We start from the raw sequence: 12164 nt of genomic DNA, 5'->3' as shown, positions 1-12164 counted from the left end.
AAGCTACTATAAAGTAAGTAAACGTCGGCCGATTTTTGAACACGCTCTAATATTTTCGCGGTAGAGCGCGCGGATGCGCGTGCGCACGCAAGGCGCAACAACAAAATAAGATGGCCGACCAGCGAAACAAATAGAGCGCCGTTGTAAATAACAAACCGTTCGAGCACGTTTCGAAACGGTATTTCTTTAAAGAACAGCCGGTGCACGTTACTTTGAAAGCGCCTCGGTCTCGGTGCTTCGTGTTCCCACGGTGTGGAATCGTGCGGGCAACGGGCAACGTGGGGTCGCGCATTCCAAGCCACGATTCACCGTTGAATGCGTCACGCGTGTCCACAAGCATCGAGGAGAATAGTCAAAGAAGAAACGAGTTGAGAATCGCACGTTGCCAGGATGCAATTGCGAAAGCGAGGTTACCTCGCGTTACATCTCCGCTTACGGCTCGCCTAGCTCCTCATGCTAGTCTCGTCTTCCGAATTGCTTGGAACACAGCATGAAGGAGATGCTTGGAGGGTGCTGCGTGTGTTCTGACGAGAGGGGTTGGACTGAAAATCCACTGGTGTATTGTGATGGCCAAGGTTGTACAGTTGCTGTACACCAAGGTTTGTTTGTTACGTTGATTCTTCTTCTGCGTAGAGTTGTATGCTTAGAATTGAGGGTATACAATTGTAATGTTACATCCTAATGTTGTTATAGCTTGTTATGGTATCGTTACGGTACCTACGGGACCATGGTACTGCAGGAAGTGTGAGTCGCAGGAACGTAGTGCCCGTGTAGTAAGTTTCATAATTATTACTCTGAGAAGTACATTGTTTACTTGGGTGTCAAATTGTTTTGCAGCGCTGCGAATTATGTCCGAGCAGAGATGGTGCTCTTAAGAGAACCGATCAGGCTGGATGGGCACATGTGGTTTGTGCGCTTTATATACCTGAAGTTAGGTTTGGTAACGTGACAACAATGGAACCAATTATTTTGCAATTGATACCATCTGAAAGATTCAGTAAGGTAAAGACATCCCAAATTAAGGTAGATTTGTTAATGATTGTTTAATATAAAGTATGTAATGTGGTTGTTACAGTCATGTTATATTTGTGAGGAACAAGGAAGGGGTAGTAGAGCAAATGTGGGAGCCTGTATGCAGTGCAACAAAACTGGCTGCAGGCAGCAATTTCATGTTACTTGTGCTCAGGCTCTTGGCTTGCTCTGTGAAGAAGCTGGCAATTATCTAGATAATGTTAAATACTGTGGATATTGTCAGCATCATTACTCGAAATTGGTGTGTGTCATACTGTTTAAAACCAAAATCTCGACGAAATCGAATCGATCGATTCCAGTAACAATTTGATCGTTTCACTTACAGAAAAAAGGTGGTAATGTAAAAACAATACCACCTTATAAGCCAATACCCGCTGATAATGGTTCGTCAGACTCGTCTCCTGAAAAGGAAGCGGAGACTCCGATAAAATCTTCGTCAAGTGGTAAACGAAAGAGTTCAAGTTCCAAATCAGCTACAAATTCTAAAAACAAATCGAATACTAGTCCAAGTCTAGAAATAAATGGCGTTGCTGACGACAAAAGCAGTAGCGGCCGTAATACACCCAAAGACAACACCACAAATTCCAGTAAATTCACCACTTCCAACTTCGTAGAGACGATCGTCACCCAGTCGGAGAGTGTGTTCGGACATGACGGCACCGCGTCCACCACTGCCGCGGTGGCCGCCGCTACCATTAAATCCGGTTCGAACTCGAGTTCCAGCCACAAAAATAGTGGACAAACGAAATCGAACTCCTCGTCGTCGAACAAAACTTCGAGCCATAGTAAAAAGAGAAAGACAGGGGCGCGAACGCCGACGGTAATAGGAAATGAAAATTCAAATCAATCAGTCAGTTCCGAAGCCAGCGGTTCGGTTGTGGTTGCTGTGAGTTCTGTTGTACAACAAGCTGTATCGAGCAATAACGTGCAGACAACCATAACGGAAGCGACAAGTTTGAGTACGAACACTGAGCCGGAAAAGTCGAAAAAAGTAAATAAGAATTCGTACGACAATTTTCATTACAAACTTTGTGTTTCGATGTTTTATATTTTGAAACTTTTTTGTTAAGTTAAAGGTGGAGAGCCCCATTCAGTCATCATCAAGTACTCCAATCACCACTGAAGTGACCACTACACCTGTGATAATGGCAGTAACGCAATCCCAATCATCGGTTGTTACTCAATCACCAACAACCACATCGAATAGTATAGTCGTATCTGTTCCACTGACCGCGACTTCGTTGTCCAATACGGTACAGAGTGTGGTGACGAGTGCTCCAACGTTATACCAGCAATTACAACAGAGTATCATAACTACCGCAGCTACTACGGAACCGAGGACGAGTGCTATGTCGAATTCTGAAAGATTTATATCTGAAGAAGCACCTGTTAAGAGGTCTCGGTAAGTTTACATTTAAATTTTGGTACTGGTATTTTTTCCTATGTAAAATGTCCATTTAATAATAACGTTAATGATTATTATTATCATTTGAAACCTTTTAACTAATATTAATATTATATAATATAATTATATTTGTAACATGCGTGTATGTACTTGTAATATAAAAAGAAAAGTTAAAATTAAGAAAAATCGTGAGTGTTGCGGGTAATTTGAAATGCGCGCCAAAACAGGAGGTATCAAAATGGCTGACTAGCTGGATAAACAAGCCTCTTTGTTTTTAACCTCTTCTTGCGTTTCGTAAAAAACATTCAGGTAGAAAAAATCTTGTTGCATATGGATTTATGGTACTGTGAAAAATATCGTTTCATCAAGGATGCGACTGCGTTATGTAAAATCTCCGGAAAACATCGTGGCGATTGGAAGGTGTTCGCGACGACGAGTTACGAGTTGTACGAATGCAAAAATGAATTCAGGAGAATTTTCTATTTCGCTTTTGTGTGATGTAAATTGTAATCAGATTCTGACAGAAATTATTGTGAACGACTGTGATTTTTTTTGACGTCCTCTGATTCGTCTGTAGCTTTAAGGATACTTTGAGGTTATGTTTGTTTTTTCTACCTCAAGGGGCCTCAAGGGCAACGAACGAAGGAAAGGAGTAACGTGATGTAAATGGCAGTGCGCAACGGTCCGTTTGTTTTGAATTTTATATAACAAATCAATTTTCCAGAACTTCTCGAGTATTCTTAGTTTCAAGGCCGCACAAAAAGAATAAACCTGAATAAATCACTGAATAAATCTTCATTTCGTTGCTTTCTCAGTTCTCAATCGTCAGATAAGCAAGAAAAGCCTCGAAAACCGAAACGTGGATCATCGAATAGTCAACCAGCACTGCCACAAGTACAGTCTCAGACGCAACAACAGCAGTCTCAGCCAGTTTCTTCCGTGGTAACATCAGTATCTAGCAGTGCAGTGGTAACAACATCTAAACGAGGAGGAAGAAGTAATCATCAAACTCCTCCACCTGCTGTAACCGTGGCACCTGTACCATCAATTATTCAAGGACCAACATTGAGCGGTGGTCATTTTAGTAACATTAGTTCTGGATCTGCAAACAACATGGGACCTACTGTCAAGGAATCTCCACCTAGCAGTCCTGGTTCTGAGAGTATGAGCAGTAGTGGGCCTGGAAGGAAGAAACGGAAAAGTGCTAGCGCTGCTTCCATAACGCCAACACCTTCTGCATCCAGTACTCCGACTCTCACAAACCCAAAAGAAGAGAAGGATATAAAATTGTAAGAAATAAAGATGATTGCTATAATAAAGTGTTTTATATTACTGTACATATGCTAATTTGTAATATCTATCAGATTCCAGAATGGAGTTAGTGCACCACATATGCTAGGAAATCAGTTGAACCCAACCTCCACAATGGCACAAAAAATGTCTGATACTCTTTCCCAGGAACTTGAAGCACATTCTATTTTTACGGAAGCTAGTAATCCTACAACGAATTTGGTTGGTCCACAGCTACACAGTCGAGTGATTGCATCTGTAAGTATCTTTGAAATAAAATAAAACGAGGCGAAAATTTATGTTTTGAGATTTTGTGTTTTTATCCTAATATATTATTTTACAGATACGATCCAATCAAACAGGTGCACAGCCTACATCATTTTCTTCGGTTTTTAATGCCACTAACAATACCAACACCAACGCCAACACTAACGCTAGTACAACCAGCACCGGTTCTTTGGGCGGTGGAGCAATACCCCAAACGCTTGACCAACTTTTAGAGAGACAATGGGAGCAAGGAAGCCAGTTTCTGATGGAGCAAGCCCAACACTTTGACAGTGAGTGTACGGCAAGGAAAAATATGCTTTCAGTCGCATGGGTTTGGTAAAATCGGGGATTTTTAACTAAAAAGAAATGCATGAACCATCTTTTTACTGTATTTTTTTTGCAATGATGAATTTGTACACCAAAAATATTTAATCAAAATGCAAAGTATGTTGCTTCCCAGCTCGTTTGATCTATTAACGCTTAAATGGATTAAATAAGAAGTTTTTTGAAGCCTGGAATTCTTTCCACAGTCGCTTCTTTACTTTCGTGTCTTCACCAATTGAGAGCAGAGAACCTTAGGTTAGAAGAACATGTAAATAGTCTTCTGCAAAGGAGAGATCATTTATTGGCTGTGAACGCTAGACTTGCAATCCCTCTGACGTCTCAGCCTAGTGCTCACCCAGGTAATTTATTCGAATTGTTCCATATCTAATATTTGGAATAATCATTTAAAAATTTAATCCTCTTAAATTGTAGTGAATAACATACACCCAACAGTCAACCCATCGCATCCTAATGTTCCACATCCCGAAGTCCCACCAGGAGCTGCGGCCCCTGTTCCGAGGGTGAGCAGGGAAACACGAGTGAACAACACGTACATGCCACACTCGAGCTCCAGTAATCACTCTACGACGTTAGAAAATGGCCTGCCTCCGGATCCGTCACCTCCAGCTGCAGCTTCACTTTCACAGTATCAACACAGGACGTCGTTAGTCGCACCCCAGCCAAGTCCAACCATCAGGTAACATATTTGTCCTGTATTCAGTATCACGCGTACTGATACTGCAGAGTTTATTTTTTCCTAATTAATGTGAACAGACACAGTCCGGCCGGAAGCGCGTACCACCAAGGACAGCCTAGTAATATAGTCTCCCCTGCGCCGGCTAGTAATCCTGGTGTCGTCAGAAATTCGTCTGTTACACCAGATCCTCTACGCGGGGTACCGAGGTAAAAATCGACACTTTTATTTTCTTTGCTTTGCAATATTTGATTTAGTTAAAATGTGGCGTTAGAAACCGCGCTATTGTGTAACATGTCGTATAGCTAAACGTATTTCCGTGGAAAGTAGGTGGAGCTTTGATATGTTTCAGGTCAGTGCCACAGTCGTCGAGCAATTACATACCTTCAATGTACCAACCCACAATGTCCAGTTTGGCAAGTAATCAAGTAGGTAATGTTCATAACCTTCATTCACATGGACCTTCTCCACCCAGCCATGGACCACCTGGAAAACCCAGCTGAAGATAGGTGGAAAATAAGGAAGAATATACTGCGTCTGATATTAGGCCTGATGACATGTCATCGCCGACCGAAACGTGCTACCATCCTTAAAACACGAACACAGGGAAGTCGTTTGTCCTTCGTGCTTCTTTGCTGATTGGTTCGATCTCTGACTGGTCTCTGCTCGATAAAGTGTGATCAATTCGATAGATTAATACATACTAACTAAGGAAAGTTTCTACACAGCGGGAAGAAAATATTTGCATTTATCGATACTTGTAATTCACGATTTTATTGCGTGCGAATACACGCGTTATGTATGTTTCTATCATTTCTTGGCGAATTTTCAAGAGCAGTTTTGTCAGTTCAAACGTTATGTTAGCTTCACATACAAGTGCGATAACAGAGGCCTTGCAAATTCGAACAAAAAAGCAATCTAGAAGTAGAGACGCGTTTTTTCTTTTCGTTTTTTCCTTTGATTGCACGTCATCGAGCACGTCTGAGACAATCTTTACATCATTATCATTATTCATCATTGTCATCGACATCGTATGATGAAACAGTAAATCCGCATATGTACAAATTTTAGACTATAAGTTAATCTATCGCGACGGATAGCAATAATAATACGAAGTAGGTGTACATTTTATATAAAAAAAAGAAAAAAAAAGGAAATTTGCGTGTGAGTCTAGTGGTACGGCAAAGTCACCCATCTTTTCTACCAAGACATCTCATTTTCGCCATCTTACAAACGAAAATTCGTTTCTCGGGTTCTCTTTAGCGCACCACTGCCAACGCTTTGCAAGGATGACTACATCTTTAATATTAAATTTGTAAATGTCTCGTAATTGATCCGTCTCACGGCTGGAACCGATGTAAATTCTAATCTTATACATGTAAAATTATATACTTAGATATATAACTCGAGCACTGCCTTCCATCAATGAAAATGGCCGTGAAACGGATCGAATAGTTATAATTCTTTATAGTATGATGGTTTTTAATGGTTTCTTCAGAGCGGATGATCGAACTACGACCGTTACACGGAAATTGAGGAAGCGGTTAAAGTTATTTCTAGACAGAATGTTGCACACGCGCTTCGTTTTCGCATAGAGTTCATTTGCGATTGTTTTTTGTTGTACCTTGTCTTTCTCGATGGCAGCATACAGTTTACTTCGACTAGACTATCAAGAATATTGAATTTTCGACATTTGTCGATACGAGACGCATAATCAAAAAAAAAAAGAAATCATTGTTAAATAATTGAACTATGAAAAATTTCATGAAAGGACATTTGCTCAGTATAAGAGCTGCATTTGTATGAATAATATTCGATTCGTTGAGAATAAGGAAATGATTATAATGGGGAGACTAATTTTCTGTCTCTCGGTTCACCAAAATAAAAAATTAATAAGTGAATTGATAAAATAGTAGCATTGCTAACAATGAAACAATCTGTCTTTCCGTTTGAAAAGAATATCTGTTTTAATCTTAATATAGATTCATGAATTTCTTTTTCGTTCTTAATTAATGCCTAGCTAGTAAGGATTTATATACTAATATTTTTCGTTTTGTAGTAGAAAGTGAGATTTTGTAGCGTAAAACGTTACCACTTTGTGTTCTTTGTCGGAAAGTATTATTTTTGCGGAAAGACGATTCTCGATGAGGAAAGATAGGCGAATCATTTTAAAGGGAACCGAGAGGAACCTTTAGGCTTAAATTGTACGATAAACGCGTTGATAATACGATTTAGTGATAGATCATGAGGACATCAAGCGTTCAGAATAGCACGCAATCACTCAGGGAAAATCGATTTACTAAAATTCTGTCGAGTTTTCTTCGTGTACCTCGATTGTATCCAGCATAGAACACTATATCACTGAAGATTTTTATGCATTCGTGCAATTCAAATTTATAGATGCAAAAATATATAAAATATTTATATTAGATTAATCAAACTTTTGCCTAAGTTCCAATTTTTTAATTATACCTATTCATAAAAATATAAATTTTCACTAACATTCACAGTCTAGTTATCATACATTTTCGAACCTAAACAAACCTATTATACTACATTCTTCGTTACTTCATAGTACTTAAATACCAAAAATACTAAAAAATTAAATTAATTATAATTTTTTAAGGTGCACGATATGGATATGGTGTTCTCTGTTGTAAATGGAAAAAAGAGTATTAATGACTGATGACTTAGTCAAAAGTACTAAAGGGTTTCCAAAACGTCGGGTGATCGTCAAAGACAACAATGCGTTTATACCGATGAAGAGTATTTTATGCGTTTATTATATTTCAATGTAGTATCGCTGTATGTTTAAGATAATATACGGTACGATAGAAGGGCGAGAGTGAGGGAGAGAAAGCGAGAGAGAGGCGAGAACAAAGCGTGTATATTAAGTGTGATGTTGAAACAGAGAGCAGTTAACAATAATATTTTTACACACAGCAGACCGTGCCAAATTTTTGCAATCGAATCATTGAACTCCCTTTAAACTCGAGCAACGTATTAGAAAACAAAGTTGTTCGAGATTTTGGGATTGGAATCGCCTTGATGAAACCTTTCCTCGATCGAAGATGATAAAAAGAAACAAACGTAAATTGAACAGAACGTCGCTCCCTAATTTCGACATTTCCATGCTCTCGTTTAATTTTGTGTTCACTTTTCAATTATTCGTGTACAAATAAATTATTGTGTTCCTAAATCCAATGTGGATCGACTGTCGGAGATTTTTGTCGCTTGAAAATTTCACTTTAATTTGACCAAAGTCTTCTCTAATTCTGAGCCGCAATTGGATTTATACAGAATAGACAAGAAAAAAGGAAATTGTTTTTGCGCTCAAAGTCAGTGAAAACTTTTGGACGAACATTGTACCAAGGCGTTTTGATAAAGATGTTTCTCCGATAAATTTTGTATAAACCCAATGTGGCTCTGTCCATTAGGATTTTCTATTCGCTTGTAGTTTAATTGTAACTTAAATGTTTGGTACGTATATACTTATGTACGCAAGAGTTGATGCGTTTAGGCTAGATGTATCATTAGATTCGTTGATATTAAGAACTTATTACGCTCACGATGATGTTCTCGAACAAATTAATTGTTCCAAAAGACGAATCAGCGAGAAACAAATGAGCAAAAATCTATTTATTCGAACGATAAATTGGAGGCTGCTCGAGTACAGCGGAGATGGAATACACAGGACCCATTGGTCCCGCATACAAGACTTTTGTTTGCCAAGAAACTGGCGTTAGGAGACATTCAGGCAATTGTAAATTATGAAACCACAATGTCCAGGCGGCAGCAATGCTTTGATTGGCCGAAATATTGGCACTGATCGTACCCGTAGCATTTTGATACTCGAGATCTCTTCGCTAAGAGTCACTGTTGGACAGTTAAAAAAGAATTAAAAAAGAAAAAAAATAAGTGTGCAAGTGAACCAATCTTGGCGCCGTTTGTGAAGCGTGTTTTCATTTTTCTACGAGAGTTAGCTGATATCCCTCCCAATCTCTGGACGAGCGAACAGAAACAAGCAACTCATATTGTAAAATAATTCTACTTGAAGAGAAAGAGAAAAGAAACTGGAAAATGGAAAGGAGACAAACACTTATCTGTCTCGATGCACTTGTTGGTTTTCCCAAGAAACGCGCCAGTTAAATATAAAGCGTACTGTGTGCTAGATATTGTAAAAAGGTCAAGGGTCAAACAGGGCCACGTTCTTGGGACAGCTCGCAATTTGTAGAAAGCGGTAGCTTTATGTAAAAAGATTTAAAAAAGAAGGATGTAATCACGAGGACACTTCAAAGGCTGCCGCGTCCTCCGGTAGTCTTTTGTATATTTTCAAGTGAGAAACAAACATGAGCAGCTAAAAATCCGGGGCTGCTCCGTGGCTAGCTACCTTTAAACTGTCCTCTACTACGTACGTCTATTATTGTACCCGTGTAAGGATATAAAGGAAGGAGCATACCGATCGAAATGCCATATGTGTTTCCACACAGGGGAAAAAACTGAATTTTCTAACGTGAGAAAAGGCTGATTGTTTTTTAACGCGTTTAGTGTAACGATTCACCGAAATCTTGTCCATTTCTTAGGGGCATCCTGAGTTTAACTCTGTCAATGCTCTATTTCGGTTTCTTTGTATTATGTTTATATTTGATCGACAAATTCTAATTTTAGCTTCTAATTTATTAGAACTTTTATCTTTATATGTTCTTTGGTTCCAGATCTAAGACTTTCAGTTTTAAAGGAATCGTTATTTTATTATTATTATTATTATGAAAACCAGCTCTCAGAATATGTCAGAAGTGTCTTGAAAAATACATTTGAAACAAATGTAAGTATTCGGATGTTCAATTATATCTAATAAATTCTCAATAATCTATATGTGAAAACTATGCATATGTCTTTTTAAGTTTGTCATTTTAAATTGGACAAAATATGGTAATACTGTGAAGAGCACGTGTGTCGAACAGTAAGAAGAGCCACTGGCTTAAATTCAGGAGTACCAGCGTCAATGAGACTAGGATCTCTGCCTCGAATTGGATGCCTAGAAAGTTTCACTTTTATATGTACATCTGCTAAGATTTTACACTGTCGAATCTAGAGGATTGAAGGCCTTCCTCAGGCGCAAGGGATGGACGAGAGCTCACAAAAGGAGTTAACCTGACTAAAGACGACGCTTCTGACAACAACGCTGTATGATCATACGCTCAAATCTTTCTTTCTCTCTCTCTCTCTCTATTTTTCGTTAATCGATCAAGAAAGTTAAAACTGAAAGTTTCGTTTGTCATTGGTGCACACGATTCATTTAGAAGCGTCGTCACGGAGTCGCGTGGATCGGTTCCGAATCCAGGGATGTAAATCACTGTGCGATACGATTTTGTAATGTAACTGTGCATACGGAAGCATGTAATAAAAGAAGAGTAAACGACGACAGCATCGTTTCACTGGATCGACGCATCTCCTGTTTCCAGATCCTTCCGTTCCTTCCGTATGGATCCTTTAATAGGAGTCTAATTATTTGGAGAAGGTACCTTCTGAGAGCTATAGCTGCTCCGTTCAGTTTCAGATATTAGTATTAGTAGCAATTTCTTCATTAAAATAATACTAGTAAAAATATAAATTAGCAAAGAACAGACCGGACGATTAGAATTATTTTCAGATGTAAAAGTATATATTAGATTTTATTTATTTGTTCGAGTAAATGTATTTTTTCTTAGGAATACCTACTTGTGAACTAATGTACCTTGAAATATACTTTTTAGTTGGTTTGAAGCGGTTGTCGAAGAAAATTTTGAACGTAGGATGGAAAGTTTGTTGATTTCTTCTGAAACAAAGAGGAAAAGCGTATATTCACTCATCTATGGAGGCATGGATGGCTATCTCCAGACAAATCCCTGACGTTTGCCTCAGTGCCGGACAACGATCGTGGGAAGGCTCACCTGCGACCTCGTCTCCGACGAATCAATATTACACGAGACTATACGAATACGCTATGTTTCATGGATAAAGCTGAAAGACTCTCTTGTCAGAAACAACCAATTGATCCTCTTAATATATTCAGCGTAAATTAAATAAATCAATGAAAATGAATAATGTTAATGTTAAAGTTGACGATTAATTTCTCTATAGAGATGTTTGCTTTTTAGTTGGTAATTTGTACAATGGGTAAAAATTCATCCAAGAGAAATATATATTATATTGAGGTCTAACAAAATAATTATAATTGTAGCAGAGGTGAAAATTCACCAATGGACCCATTACTATAACATTAATTTAATTCTCAACTTTTCTGCAAAAGTTATCAAGAAATTAATGTTACATAACATAAAAGGAAGAATATAGCAAAAATATTGCACGTGTCTTTCTTTTCACGTGTCAGTATTTTTAGATCATCTTCTGGGGAGGGGAAGCTTCAGGTTTGCATTACAGCGCAACAATGTCCAATGTAAAGTAATAGGATTTCATCGAGCCCGAGTTTTCACGCTGGATTTCACCTATGGATTTCAGATTCTTATCCTTCTACATGTTACACTTCTAAAGATGTTACTTATTCATTCATTCATGCCAACAGTACCTACATCTCATACATAAACTCATCTCTTCACTTCTAAATTTCAGTTAAGCTGAACTGAAGTAATCTTATTTTCGCAATCTGGTTTGTTAAAACCTACTTGAGCAACCCAAATGTAATTTGGGAAATAATTAGTAAGTAGAAGAAAATTGTCGAAGAATACAGAGCACAAAGTAGAAGAAATTCATGAAAAGCCAGTTCAGTTCGTTATTCTTACCGTTTCTAATCGCCCACTAACGACAATCAAATCAAGTGTTACATTGTCTACTTGTACAACCGCGTGGAGAATATTTAGGGAAAGCTACAAGGATAAGAATGATCCGACAGGGTTGTTCAGGGGTCGATGATTTCGCTGGAACTTCGGAAAACACCCTAGAGCACGCAGCTGCCCAGGTATTTGCGTGCCCCAATTTTCAGCCTGTGGGGCTGGAATCTATGAGGGGGAGCAGAAGGCTGGATGGATGCTCTCTTTTGCTCAGAACACCCCCCCAGTATGTGTAATGGAACCCCAACCTCCTGTCTGTCGATGTAACATTGTTAATTCTGCTCTCAGGTTACATTCAAACCACTATCTATGAATTTGATAT

The 12164-nt window shown here is 38.6% G+C and overlaps 1 protein-coding gene across 2 annotated transcripts; it reads left to right on the top strand.

The window, feature by feature from the left end:
• Nucleotides 1–21: 21 nt before the first annotated feature.
• Nucleotides 22–10437, top strand: LOC122576495 (protein AF-10-like). Of its 2 annotated transcripts, none has more exons than XM_043746885.1 (13): nt 22–599; nt 694–773; nt 838–1002; nt 1076–1273; nt 1358–2023; nt 2103–2434; nt 3253–3726; nt 3802–3985; nt 4071–4284; nt 4525–4677; nt 4751–5015; nt 5093–5221; nt 5343–10437. In XM_043746885.1, exons 1-13 carry the CDS (start codon nt 491–493, stop codon nt 5434–5436), a joined length of 3063 nt encoding a protein of 1020 aa, XP_043602820.1. In that variant the 5' UTR covers nt 22–490; the 3' UTR covers nt 5437–10437. The 2 variants fall into 2 exon arrangements, with proteins under 2 accessions (XP_043602820.1, XP_043602819.1); XM_043746884.1 differs by having other exon boundaries at nt 28–599; nt 5365–10437.
• Nucleotides 10438–12164: the final 1727 nt, after the last annotated feature.

The sequence above is a fragment of the Bombus pyrosoma genome, linkage group LG16 (genome assembly GCF_014825855.1).
Source record: "Bombus pyrosoma isolate SC7728 linkage group LG16, ASM1482585v1, whole genome shotgun sequence".
Taxonomy (NCBI): domain Eukaryota; kingdom Metazoa; phylum Arthropoda; class Insecta; order Hymenoptera; family Apidae; genus Bombus; species Bombus pyrosoma.
The sequence above is the reverse complement of the archived record's forward strand: the minus strand, read 5'-3'. Positions and strand labels throughout refer to the sequence as shown.

Bases quoted from the DNA above. Each gene is read 5' to 3' on its own strand.
- LOC122576495 (XM_043746884.1), top strand. From the start codon at position 491: ATGAAGGAGATGCTTGGAGGGTGCTGCGTGTGTTCTGACGAGAGGGGT. The intron at 600-693 runs GTTTGTTTGTTA...ATGTTGTTATAG, and splicing joins TACAGTTGCTGTACACCAAG to CTTGTTATGGTATCGTTACG. The intron at 2,024-2,102 runs GTAAATAAGAAT...TTTTTTGTTAAG, and splicing joins AGCCGGAAAAGTCGAAAAAA to TTAAAGGTGGAGAGCCCCAT.